This window comes from Xyrauchen texanus, chromosome 26 (assembly GCF_025860055.1).
Source record: "Xyrauchen texanus isolate HMW12.3.18 chromosome 26, RBS_HiC_50CHRs, whole genome shotgun sequence".
Lineage (NCBI taxonomy): Eukaryota > Metazoa > Chordata > Actinopteri > Cypriniformes > Catostomidae > Xyrauchen > Xyrauchen texanus.
Genome location: NC_068301.1, coordinates 859,429 through 874,428, shown reverse-complemented (window position 1 = coordinate 874,428; position 15,000 = coordinate 859,429). Strand labels below are relative to the sequence as shown.

At 42.3% G+C, this 15,000-nt stretch overlaps 1 protein-coding gene across 1 annotated transcript in view; it reads right to left on the bottom strand.

The window, feature by feature from the left end:
* LOC127620275 (ras/Rap GTPase-activating protein SynGAP-like) overlaps nt 1–14,999 on the bottom strand; it is an 82,482-nt gene extending 67,483 nt beyond the window's left edge. Inside the window, exons 1-2 of the mRNA XM_052093456.1 lie at nt 14,790–14,999; nt 3,441–3,571 (exon numbers count right to left, since the gene is read on the bottom strand). Of these exons, the coding sequence (XP_051949416.1) occupies nt 3,441–3,571; nt 14,790–14,811 (153 nt within the window). The 5' untranslated portion in view covers nt 14,812–14,999. The remainder of the gene's footprint in view (nt 1–3,440; nt 3,572–14,789) is intronic.
* Nucleotide 15,000: the final 1 nt, after the last annotated feature.

The window sequence follows — 15,000 nt, the reverse complement described above, 5'->3', positions numbered from 1 at the left end:
GCTTTGCCGAATCGACTTCAAATCAGCTGGACCACATGAGTGTCGTGCTGCCGCGACAGTGCGTCCGCTGTAGCGTTGAGGCTGCCTGGGATATGACTGGCCCGCAGCAACCTCAGCCACTGCTGACTCCAGAAGAGGAGATGACGGGCGGTTTGCATTTGTATTTCGCAGATAACATATCTGTTTTAGAATTGCACTATGTATGTGTATATGTGTATCTATGTGTGTATGTACTTATATGTATAATAATTTTGTATTATTACCTATGTCTTGTTGCTGTTTTTGTATTGGTTTTGTATTGCTGTGCACTGGAAGTTCTTGTTACCGAGACATATTTTTTGTATGTGTAAGCATACTTGGCAATAAAGCTGATTCTGATTCTGAGAGCGTAAGCCAGCTTGGTGATTTATATATACCACCATCACTGTGTTGTTGGACCGGACCAACAGATGCTTGCTGCGGACCAACGGCAATAGCCTGCGCAGGGCGAGCATTACAGCCAGCAACTCTAGGCTGTTGATGTGCCAACACATCCGTGGTCCTGTCCAGGAACCAGTGGCTGCGTGCCTGTTGCACAAGGTGCCCCAGCCCGACTTGGAGGCATCTGTGGTGACCACGAACATCTGGACACTTGCTGTAGGGGAACTCCTACCCATAGAAATGCAAGGTCTGTCCAAGGGCTGAATAGGTGGCGGCAGAGGGCCGTAACAGCCACGCGATGTGTGCCGTGGCACCATACCCATCTCGGTACTCAAGTCTGAAGCCAGTGCTGAAGCGGTCTCATAAGCATCAACCTCAGCCGTGTGACTGCCACTGAGGATACCATAAGCCCTAGGAGCCTCTGAAAGTGTTTCAGTGGAACCGCTGTCCTCCGCCTGAATTAATTCAGGCAGTTCAGCACTGACTGCGCGCTAAGCTTGTGAGGCATGCAATCATCGAGTCTAACTCCATACTGAGAAAAGAGATGCTCTGAACCGGGGAGAGCTTGCTCTTTTCTCAGTTGACCTGAAGCCCTAAACGTGAGTATGTGTGCACAGCAACTATTGAGAGTGTGCTAGGATCAGCCAGTCATCAAGATAGTTGAGTATGCGGACACCCACTTCCCTTAAGAGCTGCCTCTGAGACCTTTGTGAAGATGCGAGGGGACAGGCCGAAGGGGGTGACCTTGTACTGATACGCCCGGCCATCAAAAGCAAACTGTAGGAAGGGTCTGTGTCGAGGTAAATCCGAGACGTGAAAGTAAGAATCCTTCAGGTCTACCGGCGCGAACCAATCTTGATGCAGGATGCACACCAAAATGTGTTTCTGTGTCAGCATCTGGAACGGGAGTCTGTGTAAGGCCCGGTTCAGAACTCGAACGTCCAAGATTGGCCGCAACCCACTGCCTTTCTTTGGTACGATGAAGTCAGGGTTGTAGAACCCTTTCCTCATCTCGGCTGGAGGGACAGATTCTATAGCGCCCTTGCGAAGAAGGTGATGGCGTTCTTGCCCTGCACTGAGGTGAAGCGATCCTCGACACAAATTCCTCAACGATGTTTCCGAATAGGCCGATCTGGGAGATGGGCATGTTGAGAAAGCGAACTTTGTCAGTGTTCCTCATCTTGACCAGATTCAGCCACAGGTGGCGCTCCTGGACAAGCAAGGTTGACATCACCTGTCCGAGTGCTCACGCCATGACCTTCTTCGCCTGGAGGGCGAGGTCCGTTGCCGAGTGCAGCTCATGCAGCACATCGGGATTAGGACTACCCACGTGCATCTCTTTCAGTGCCTTGGCCTGGTGTACTTGTAGGAGGGACATGGCATGCAGGGCAGAGGCGGCCTGTCCAGAAGCACTGTAGGCTTTGGTCGTCAAAGATGACGTAGTACTATAGGCCCTGGAGGGGAGCGCCGGGCGATCCCACCAGGTAGGGGTGGTTTGCGGGCATAGGTGCACTACGACTGCCTTATCCACCTGAGGGACCTCCATGTACACGTTGGCCAACCCTCCGTCGATTATAGTGAGAGCGGACAAACCTGGAAGGCGGTTTCGGGCAGCAAAAGGTGCCCTCCACGACTTCGTCTGTTCGTTGTGCACTTCCGGGAAGAAAGGGCTTGGGGGGGGCCCAAGAACCAATAATATAGCCGCAAGGGCTCAGGGGAGGAAGGAGGGTTCCAGTCCAACCTGACACTCACGGCAGCCTGGGCAAGCATAGCGGTAAGCTCTGGGCTCCTCACACTGGGCGGACAGACCCGAAGGTGGCAGCCCAGTCGAGTCCTCGGCATCCGACATCACCCTCGTAAGAAGGATAGCCGCGATTGCAACGTTGCCATGGTCATGTCCTCGCGATGAGAACACAAACCATCCACAAACGCTTAGAGAAAGCCGCTGGAATGTGCCGTATACCCAACAGCATCTGCTTCTTTCAGAGGTCAATGGAACAGCAGTGGGATTCTGCTCGCTAATACATAACCATTCGGCTCGAAATAATCTGAATGAGAGTGGGTATTCCATCTCCGGAATGTCCAGGGGAGTGGCATGCAAATTCCACTTGCCAATCCCATTGGTCTTGTCTCAAAGATTGAGGTGTTTCAGGGCTCTCAAGAGAGACCACTAGTGTCACTACATCGACACAACATCGAGTTAGTGACTGAAGGGGAACAATGATAATGTTTTTTATTATATATATATATATACAGTATGGCTGAAAATAAAATCAGTTTTTGAGGTGGGGTCAGAGAGAAGGTTCACAGGGTAAGAAATAATCTGAAGGACTGGTTTAACTGGCTTAGCAAGAAAAATCCTTATTGTTGAGCTCTGAAATCTGTCAAATGATGTGACTCAGTTCAGGATGCTGTAAATAATATCAGTAGTAAATCACGGCACATTATCCTGAGAAAGACTCTCAAGTGTTGAATTATAACATCATTCACAAACTTCAGTTTCAAAATCTCTTCACTGATGCAGTTCATCACAGGCCAACAGCCCCCTCTAGTGCTCACATCTGTGACTGTGCATGTGAGTGAGTGTGTGTGTGTGTGTGTGTGTGTGTGTGTGTGTGTGTGTGTGTGTGTGTGTGTGTGTGTGTGTGTGTGTGTGTGTGTGTGTGTGTGTGTGTGTGTGTGTGTGTGTGTGAGCGTGTATTTATCACTTTGTGGGGACCAAATGTCCCCATAAGGATAGTAAAACCCGAAATGTTTGACCTTGTGGGGACATTTTGTCGGTCCCCATGAGGAAAACAGCTTATAAATCATACTAAATTATGTTTTTTGAAAATGTAAAAATGCAGAAAGTTTTCTGTGAGGGTTAGGTTTAGGGGTAGGGTTGGGTTTAGGGGATAGAATATAAAGTTTGTACAGTATAAAAACCATTATGTCTATGGAAAGTCCCCATAAAACATGGAAACACAACGTGTGTGTGTGTGTGTGTGTGTGTGTGTGTGTGTGCGTGTGAGTGTGCTCACCTCCTCTTGATCCAGCAAGTAGAACTGGTCTCCATCTCTGACGCGGAGCTGGCGGCTCCAGCCAGGGGAGTCGTGGGCGTGGCCATTCAGAGGGGTGTGAGGCCGAGAACATGGAGACACACACCTTCCATCTGACACACACACACAGACAACAACATCAAATCACATTAAACAAATTGACCAATATGTTTTTTACATAATACTAAATGCTTATTTATATCAGTGTCAGAAATTAAGGGGGCCAAAAATGCCACCAAACATGAAAAAATGCCCCAGAAATTAAAAATGTGGGAGCAACAAATGTTCTTTTATTAGTAACATCTCATATACATCTATTATAGTCCTAGTTATACATATTATGTCAAAAGAAGTTTATGTTTTAAATGGTTAGGGGGAAATAGAGATAAACACTGCCCCTAAAATATCTAATCTAGGGGGCGTATATGGCCCTTTCATTTAAAAGTGAATTTCTGAAACTGATATACTGTATATATATATATATATAGATATATGATATAAATTGCTTAACATAAATAAAAACATGTTTTACACGATATTTACAGCAAGTTGATATTGGACAAAAATATCACCACCCTGTTACCATCAAAAAATCTGATTATTAAAAAAAATAATTCTTATACAAGATACATGATATCTGAGATGAACAGAGATGAAATATTGTTTAATTAGGGCATTATTTGTGCAAAATGATTTATAATGAGAATGTACAAGTTCAAGTTAAATATATATATTACATTAACCAACAATTATACAATTTAAGACATTCACGAAATCTTCAGGCAGTCGTTATTAATCCCAAAATGGCCAAATATTGAGTGATATATCAGTGTAAATATGAGAGATATGAAATGTCTTCTATAGTGACAGAGATTCAGTCTGCAGCACAATAACACACAATATCCCATATCAGGAAACACAAGACCAATTTAAACCTTGTTTTGACACATTTGTTTCCTGATCGCCCCCACAGAGAGAGAGAGTGTGTGTGTGTGTGTGTGAGAGAGAGAGAGTGTGTGTGTGAGAGAGAGAGAGAGAGAGTGTGTGTGAGAGAGAGAGAGAGAGTGTGTGTGTGTGTGTGTGTGTGTGTGGGTGCGTGAGAGAGAGAGAGAGAAAAAGAGGGAGGGAGGGGGGGTGTCAGAGAGAGAGAGTGTGTGTGTGTGTGTGTGAGAGAGAGAGAGAGAATTTAATTTAATTGAGAAGGAGACAAAGAGAGTGAGAGGGAGAGGAAGAGAGAGAGAGAGGGAGGGAGAGAGAAGAAGAGAGTGTGAGGGAGAGGGAGAGAAAGAGAGGGAGAGAGAGGGAGGGAGAGGAAGAGGGAGAGATAGAGAGAGAGAGAAGAAGAGAGTGTGTGTGAGGGAGAGAGAGAGAGAGAGAGAGAGAGAGAGAGAGAGGGAGGGAGAGGAAGATGGGTTACAGCCCAAGAGATGTCACTTCCGTGATGCCCACTCACTGTCTCTCATGCGCTTGCACATCCCCAGCCTGTTGCCATGACGACAGCAGCCAAACGGGCAAAAAAATGACTAAAAACACCCGATATAGCGTGAGAGAGAGAGAGAGAGAGAGAGAGAGAGAGAGAGAGAGAGGGGATTATGAAAGCAGAGGAAAGAGGAATGCAGAGAGGTGGGTGTCACATGGAAATATTAGATGCTGGGATGAGAGAGAAGAACTATTCTGGAAGAAGGAGCCAACTCCATGTTCCCATAGCAACGCTCATGGATGTAATCCCGATCTGTAGGTGGGAGTGTTCCTCTGGCAGCTGGACTCCAACACATGTGCTGCTAAAACATGCACGAATACTCCGCAACTCCGATTACTGGAATCATTCTCAGGATTATCTTTTTAAAAGGTTATTTGTCAATGTCATGTTTACTCCTGTTAATAAACGCACAATGCCATCTCAACATTCATTCAAATATGTGTTTGAACTGTGAGATTAATGATTAAAGTCTTTGAAGTTCATCCTGGATTAACTGCAGAAGTTCACATAGATGCAATTGTCCTTGTTATTTGGCTGATGAAGGCTTTTGTTGGCAATAGTTAGTCTATATAATCCATTATAAGAGTGAAGTACATCAATAGACCGAGGTGAGGCAGGTGAGATCAGTGAGGTGCATCGCAGTTCAACCAGACCGGTTCGGTGTGGTCCATCCAAGGTTCCGACAATGGCATATGAAGTATCTGATGTCTTATGGTTGGAGTTGGCATCAGTTCATCTTCTGAAGTCCATCATAATAGACTGAAGTGATGTTTGGCTGTATTTAGTCATCAGTGGAAACAGAGCTGACACTTGTACAGTTCATTTAGCACAGCTGACCTTCTGCACAGGTCATGTGACACTGTCAAAGTGAGTTTGATGAGTTTATACAAATATCCTTGTTTCAAAAATGGTTTGTTTACAGTACTTAAGCATTGTAACAGGATTGACACTTATACAGTTAATGAGACATCAGCTGTTTAGATTAGTACAAATGACACATTTATAAGCAAGAGAATTTAATGCTGACATTTCGACTAATATCCACTTTTTAATAATCATTATTTTTTACTACAAAAAATCATGATAACAGGGTTGAAATAAATAAATAAATCATTAGTTATGTGCTCAAATGTCACTACAAGGTGTTTATTAGATAATGAATGTAATGCTGAAATGTCTATAAATATCCACTTTTAGTATTCAGATGTTTCCTATAGAAAAGCATGTAACAGGGTTGACACTTTTACAATTTATTGAGACATCGGCCACTCAACGTTATTACAAATGACACTACAAGCTGCTTATAAGAAATAGAATTTAATGCTGAATTTTCTACAAAAATGCACTTTATATTTAGTAAAGTATTTCCTATAGAAAAGCATGTAGCAGGGTTGATAGTTTAAAGACGCATCACTAGTTATGTGCTCAAGGTCACTATAAATGTCACGAATGGTTATTAGTGGTGCTTGCCAAAGGCATCACTATTGTTCTCTTGCATACTTATTATTCTTCTTTTTATTATTATTATTCCACACAAAGTTTGGCGCGCTACTCCTCCCGCAGCTTTAGTCACAGACCCTAAGTGAGGCGTCAAATCGTGCGGCTCATTGAGGACAGGTGTGCTGTATCTTTTCTAAGCGATCGGGTGTACGATGTTCGCACAGCGGACGAAAAAGCGGTCAAAAGTCCCATTGACTTAACATTGCGGAATGTTCAGAAATTTAAATTAGGTCACACACACTTTATATTATCAAGCAGCTAATAAGTAATGACCTAAAATCTTCATAGCCACACCCTAAAAATGCTAAAAACATGTTAGCATCATGTTAACACATGCTAGCATCGCCTTGCGAAGTGCTAAAACATGCTAATAATGTGCTAGCAACATGCTAACACATGCTAGCATCTCCTAGCGAAGTGCTAAACATGCTAAAACGTGCTCACACATGCTACCATCGCCTAGCGAAGTGCTAAAACATGCTAAAAACGTGCTAGCATCAAGCTAACACATGATAGCATCAACTAGCGAAGTAACAAGCTAAAAACGTGTTAACACATGTTAGTATCACCTAGCGAAGGGCTAAAACATGCTAAAAACGTGCTAGTATCCTGCTAACACGTGCTAGCATCACCTAGCAACGTACTAAAACATGCTAGCATCATGCTAACACAAACATAACACCTATATGCTACCATCATGAAAAACACATGCTAGCAACATTCTATGACCATTATTTTAGTGCTTAGCAACAAGTTAGAAAATGCTATTTAACGAGTTTTGCCACTGCAAGCACCACTCACATTTTCTTCAGGAAATGTACCAATCTAGTTAGAGAATGTAATGTTGACATTTCTACTAATATACACTTTTTAATATTTTTGAAATAATGATAACAGGGTTGACAGATCCACAGTTTATAAATATATTTCTAATTATGTGCTCAATGTAACTACAAATGACACTAAACAGCTGCTTTTAGACAGAGAATTTAATCCTGAATTGCTTTTACAAATGTCCACTTTTCAGTAAATAGTTGTTTACAATATGTACTTCTAATTTTACAGTTTATTTAGAGATGACTGACTCTTCAAGATGTTTATAAGACATAATTTAATGCTGAATTGTCTAAAAATATCCACTTTTAATCATCTGTTTTTACTATAGAAATAACAGGTGGTAAAACTTTTACACATTACTTAGAATAACTAGTTATTTGCTAAAAGTAACCAAAAATTAGATTTATTTCTACAAATATGAACTGTTCAATAATCAGTGTTTTACTATTTTAAATCATGCTACATCTTTAGCTCTATACAATTGCACAGCCTATGCATCATGAGTTTACTTTCTTTAATTGTGTCTGTTTTAATGATATTATAAACAGAATTGATGAGGGAATAACTGCTAAAGTAATAATAAAATGTCTTCTAACATTTCCTTTGTTTTTCAGTATTAACAAATGTTATATTTATGAGGTATATTGAAAATGAGTTGCACTACAGACACCATAAAATTGTGACAAATTAAGTTTTTCAATATTATAAAACACTGAAACACTTTAAACACTGAATCTTTATATATTGACATAACCCATATTTATCACTTATTTATGATTCATTTTGTAAGTGGCTTTGGATAAAAGCATCTGCTAAAGGAATAAATGTACATTTTTATCTAATTCATATTTTTCAATTTGACATGTTTTGTAGTTTTGGTAGCATAGTAGTAGCATAGCTAATTATGACAACAAGACAACAAAACGTCTTCATGCACACAAACGTGTATTATTTACTGTATGTATTTGCACTCATGTTAGGGTTTAGACATGACATTACATGGCGCAAGCTGATTCTTTCGAACTTATCTGTTAGCCAATTGGCTCGATTGATGTGTTAAGCCAATCTGCTAGCATGGTGTAAGCTAGGGTGACCACACGTCCTCTTTTTCTGACCTGAAAAAAGTGTCCGGCCGGGACTTCAAAATGGGCTTCATTGAGGTGCTCTCCACAGTTTGGACCATCAGAATTGACATTTTTGGATGAACTGTCCCTTTAAATTGCTCAGTTTAGCATATAAGCCGGTTTTAATGCAGCTGTGAGAGTTTATCTGTGAAAATGCTATTTTGCTCAGGTGTTTGCTGGGGTTTTCTTCCATCAGCTTGCACAATAAGGTCTGGCACTGGGCACGCATAGCTATCTTTGGACATTAGTTTAAATAAATCCACACATATCAAGTCACTCGTTCAATAAACTCCAGATACACACTGTAAGTCAGGTCATTGCATATTTAAGCCATTCGGCCAAGCTGGCCCAGGCACACTTAGCAAGTACTCACTCGCAAAGTTCTTCGGAGCAGCAGCAGTACAAAAGTTAGGGTAAATAAAGCAGGAAAAAGTGTAAGAACAAAAAGAAAGCGCTACAAAGTGGGGAACCGATTATCCTTGCATTGAATGTAAGACATTTAGGGTGCGTTCACACTTGTAGTTCGGTTCTCTTGGTGCTCTTGGTCCGGACCAAAAATGAAAATGATACATTTAGTCTTGTTCATGTAGCGTTCACACTGGCATTAACACCGAACCTAACGATACAAAACCAACGGCATCAGGGAAAAGTCACGACCTGATTGGACAGATTTATGACATATGTATGAGAACAAACAAAGAGCTCATAAAATGTGTAAAGGAGTCAAAACAGCGGCAGGAATTCGTCCGTTGCACACACAAATGAAGATATGCTGCGAGGAGACGTCTGACGGCGGTTCCGACGCCTGTCCCGAACAATAACGGGCAACACGTCTCCTATGATGAGAAGAACCAGGTGTGCTTGAGGTCAGTATTTGGCAAATTACTTCCTGTTTTTGGTCCGTTTAGACGTCTTTTGTCCATGTTGCGGTCATCAATCGAACTGCACCAGAGTTAGTTTGGAAGCGGCCCGAGACCCAGTTATCAGGTGGTCCGCTTGTTTGGTGCGCACCAAGGTTTGGGTGGCAGTGTACACACTTGTTCAAATGACCCGCACAAACAGAGCAATCGCACCAGAGTTCATTTTAATCCAACCAAACCTGCCCAGTGTGAACACCCCCTATGTATGTGCTTTTTCAGATAGCTCCTTTTGACCTGCACGTCACCGGCGAAGTGGTTGATTGACAGGTAGGACTCGCTTGGGATGTCAAAAATCTATTATACTGTATATCCAACGCCATGCATTATAATGAAAGATACGCCCCCGAATGAAGCCCTAGTGATAATGAAATGAAACAAGTATGACTGGTAAAAATAGACCATGACGGGAATATTCAAACTCAGCCCGTTGGAGTGGCGCGACCTTTTGAGAACACCCACATCTTCATGATGTCACAGCTAACCTGTTCAACGCTTTATGCTGTACAGAGCAGCTTCTGCATAAACAGGCTTATAAATAACAGCTTCCAGGAACTGAGAGCTACAGTCGAGCTAATGATCGGTGCAATTAAACCATTAATGATTGGAACTGCTGAGTGTTTGATGGACGAAATGTGTGATTATTCTGACATTAAACTCTCAGAACAGTTCAAAGCGTTCAGCAGGATTCTGTGTGTGCACATATCTTGTCTTAACACACTAAAAGATTCAATAAAAGCTGGAATCACACCTAAACTAAAAGTATAGTAGCTGCAATCAAACACCATCACGTGACCATGAAACGCAACTTACTGTATGTCACATGATCAACAGAACACACTCAGATTCTCTCGACCTCTTTCTGTAATGTGATGTGAGTGTGTGTTACTGAGCAGGAGGCAGAACTGTGTCAGCTGGGGAATAAACTCATATTGCAAACATGATAATGGTGTGAAGATCTACAGCAGAGATGAAGCCCGGCTCGCGTCCTGAGAGGAAAACCTTTACAAAGCTCTCTAATTGAAATGTTTTCCATCGTACTGCAGCTTGATTTAAATGAGCACTCGAGAATACAAAAGCTGCCGATCGCAACAGCTCTACTCGAAACACCTCGTGACACTGAGAGTATCTGCTCAATGAATAAAAGGATTGTTGCGGCTTTAGAAAAACACAATTCTAGAACATTTTGTCACAACTTGTTTTCTCTGTGTTGTATGCATTTAAAAGTGTAAAACTGAGGGGGTCCTGGGTATCACCCAAACTGACTATCACACCTGGAGTCGTGAGTTTCGAATCCAGGGCATGTTGAGTGACTCCAGCCAGGTCTCCTAAGCAACCAGATTGCCCCGGTTGCTAGGGAGGGTAGAGTCACATGGGGTAACCAAATTGTCCCGGTTGCTAGGGAGGGTAGAGTCACATGGGGTAAGCAAATTGTCCCGGTTGCTAGGGAGGGTAGAGTCACATGGGGTAACCAAATTGTCCCGGTTGCTAGGGAGGGTAGAGTCACATGGGGTAACCAAATTGTCCCGGTTGCTAGGGAGGGTAGAGTCACATGGGGTAACCAAATTGTCCCGGTTGCTAGGGAGGGTAGAGTCACATGGGGTAAGCAAATTGTCCCGGTTGCTAGGGAGGGTAGAGTCACATGGGGTAACCAAATTGTCCCGGTTGCTAGGGAGGGTAGAGTCACATGGGATAACCAAATTGTCCCGGTTGCTAAGGCATGTAGAGTCACATGGGATAACCAAATTGGGCCGGTTGCTAGGGAGGGTAGAGTCACATGGGATAACCAAATTGTCCCGGTTGCTGGGGAGGGTAGAGTCACATGGGGTAACCAAATTGTCCCGGTTGCTAGGGAGGGTAGAGTCACATGGGGTAACCAAATTGGCCCGGTTGCTAGGGAGGGTAGAGTCACATGAGGTAACCAAATTGGCCCGGTTGCTAGGGAGGTTAGAGTCACATTGGGTTAACAAAATTGGCCCGGTTGCTAGGGAGGTTAGAGTCACATGGGGTAACCAAATTGTCCCGGTTACTAGGGAGGGTAGAGTCACATGGGGTAAACTCCTCGTGGTGGTGATTAGTGGTTCTCTCAATGGGGCGTGTGGTGAGTTGTGTGTGGATCGTGGAGAGTAGCATGAAGTCTCCACATGCTGTAAGTCTCTGCGGTGTCATGCACAACGAGTCACGTGATCAGATGCGCGGATTGACGGTCTCAGAAGCGGAGGCGACTGAGGCCTAGTCCACACTAATATGTTTTCTTTTGAAAACGCACTCCAAAGTGGATACATTTGAAAACGCCGTTTTGGCGTCGTAGTGCGGACTGTGATAACGGACGCTTTGGAAAACGATGACGCATTTTAGTCATGTGATCTATCCAACCAAAACAATCAAGATGGCGGCCCGTGTTGTAGCGGTGCTGTTGTGACCGTTACTCACTTTGATAGCGTTGTTAAAAAATAAACGTTACTTTGTACAACCTTCACATTGCGCAACTATTAAGGCGACGGGAAGTTTACTCGGAATTGGTGTCCGGCGACGGAACACGAGGACAATCGCATTTCAGGCCGTACATGCAGCGGGGATTTCCCGCATGAGCAGTGACACGATTTAAGCGTTTTCAATAGTTTCAGTGTGGACGAGCAACTTTTGGAAAACGTTAGTGTGGACGGAGAGTTTTCAAATGTATCCGGATTAATGTTAACATAGCCTGAGACTCGTCCTCCGCCACACCGATTGAGGCGAGTAACTGCGCCACCACGAGGACCTACTAAGTAGTGGGAATTGGGCATTCCAACATTGGGAAAAAAATTATTAAATAAATAAAATGAAAATGTGTAAAATGTAAATTTACTTTATCAATCTGAGTTGGGACTACATGAATACTTTTTGTGTTAACCATAACAAACTAATCTACACTTAACATTCACTTTCACTAGTTAGTACACAAAGAGTTTCATTGATACGTCTTATTTTGTGGGTTTACCCAATTCAACTGGGTTATTTCTACACAAAGTATTTGTGTTGAGATTACATTGAATCAAGTTCAGCCAAATAACTCTTTATTTGAGTGGAGATCTGCGTCTGTGGACAATACAGGCCTCAATCTGGGATTGAACGCAGCTCTATTGCTAATGCCTCGCGAAACGGTTGTATTGAACGCAGCTCTATTGCTAACACCTCGTGAAACGGTCGTATTGAACGCAGCTCTATTGCTAACGTCTCGCGAAACGGTCGTATTGAACGCAGCTCTATTCCTAACGTCTCGCGAAACGGTCGTATTGAACGCAGCTCTATTGCTAACGTCTCACGAAACGGTCGTATTGAACGCAGCTCTATTGCTAACGCCTCATGAAACGGTCGTATTGAACGCAGCTCTATTGCTAACGCCTCGTGAAACGGTCATATTGAACGCAGCTCTATTGCTAACGCCTCGTGAAACGGTCGTATTGAACGCAGCTCTATTGCTAACGCCTCGTGAAACGGTCGTATTGAACGCAGCTCTATTGCTAACGCCTCGTGAAACGGTCATATTGAACGCAGCTCTATTGCTAACGCCTCGTGAAACGGTCGTATTGAACGCAGCTCTATTGCTAACGCCTCGTGAAGCGGTCGTATTGAACGCAGCTCTATTGCTAACGCCTCGTGAAACGGTCATATTGAACGCAGCTCTATTGCTAACGCCTCGTGAAACGGTCGTATTGAACGCAGCTCTATTGCTAACGCCTCGTGAAACGGTCGTATTGCAGATATTGCAAGTGGATGTTGGACGGTTTTCCCTTTCTAGTTTAAAATATTTCCACATTGCTGACATTTTAGCCATGGGTTGCTAATGCTAAGTTACTTGCCTTTTTACGTTCTGCCGCAAATTGTGCTCAGCTGACGTAAATGTAAAAGTGATCAGGACTGCTGATTTTTTAACTATTTTCCAGTTAAAAAATTCCCATATCGGCTCCGACTTGAAATGTCACATTTTGGAATCATAGCTCAAATTTATTAGTTTGTTTTTATTTGGCTTTGAGTAAAACTAACTCAAAATGATCAAGTACAAAATTGCATCTGTGTGGAATACCCATAAGCCCTTGCGCTTGAACAAATTATGCATGTTCAGTCAAAACAAGGGAACTTATTAAATAAAAACTAATAATGAATTAAAAAAAAAACAATGAAACTTTAATCACAGATGAGTTAAGTTTACTTGTAACTAGTAAACATTACTTAAAAAAACAAGTTACATTTACTTGAGCCAAATAAGTGCATTTACTAAGAAAAGCATGCAAACGATTGCCTCAAAAAATCAAAGTAAGGTCAATTAATTACATTTATATATATTTATATATATATATGGTCAGGCATGGGGTGTAACGGATTACTTGTAATGGTTTTAGGTAATCAGGATGCAAACATTAGGTAACTGTAATCTGTTACAGTTACATAAAACCCAATTGTAATCAGATTACACTTACATTTCAAATTGGATTACTATCAGGATTACAAGTTTTCATTTCTGACAATAGAAATAGTGAATTTTCCTGACATGAAGTGATACAAACTCTTTAAAAGAGGAAAGAGAAACAATATTAAAGTTCAGTGGAACTTCCAGCTGTGAAGATGCTCTCATTATCCAACCACCTGAGAATTTAATGTATAAGAGCCACATAGAAATCACATTAGCTAGTTGAGCTAAACTTATATTAAAGTATCTGATCTTCATCAATGAGTGTTGATGTTCAAATGTCTGGTTGAGCGACACATTCTGACAAATGTAACAAGTTCAACACTTATAGTAATTATACGTTAATTACTTTAATTGGATTACATTACTGGTTACATTTATTGATAAGCAATAAGTAATCTGTAACGGATTACATTTAAAAAGTAACCCTGTACATGGTAACGCTTGACAGTTTGGTTACATTTGTTAACATTAATTAATGCATAATGCATCATGAACTAACAATGAACTATATTTTGAAATATAATAAATAGCGCTTATTAATCTTTGTTAAAGTTAGTTTGCATACTGTATATACAATTGTTCATTGCTAGTTCATGCATTAACTAATGAATAGCCTTATCGTAAAGTGTCTCCATATACAGTATATATGATGTAGATCTATATGTTTATGATCAGCGATTGTGTTTCGGAAGCTCTCGCGCGCGGCCCACTCTCGGTTCGGTTCGGATTCTATAAATAACCGCTCGTGCACTCGCGGGCCGCGACGCACAGCTGCTGTTCCTGCGCGCAACTATAACAACACTTCTGCACTCTATAACTGATTATAGATCACAGCGACTTCACAATACCGCTGAATGTGCGAGTTTATTATCGATCATATTATCGATCACAAACCACACTTAGCCAACTGTAGCACTACAGTGCGATGATGACAGCTGTCAATCATCTGTCCACATTCCGGCCAGCGCGAGGCCATATTGATAACTGACACAATGGTGATCGATGACAGTGAACTCTTACCTTGTGAAGACACATAGGACATGATCCTCCGGCACGGACCGTGATCAGCTGTTTGTGTGAGGCTCCATCACTCCTCCGGCGACAATATTCACCTGGAAAACACACCAATCACGCAACAATCTCAGCGGAGTCAAGGCGGGCGCGCGCACGAAGAGGCGCGCTCATGTAAGGTGCTATTATTGATCTCAATGATGATCGAAATGATCCGCTG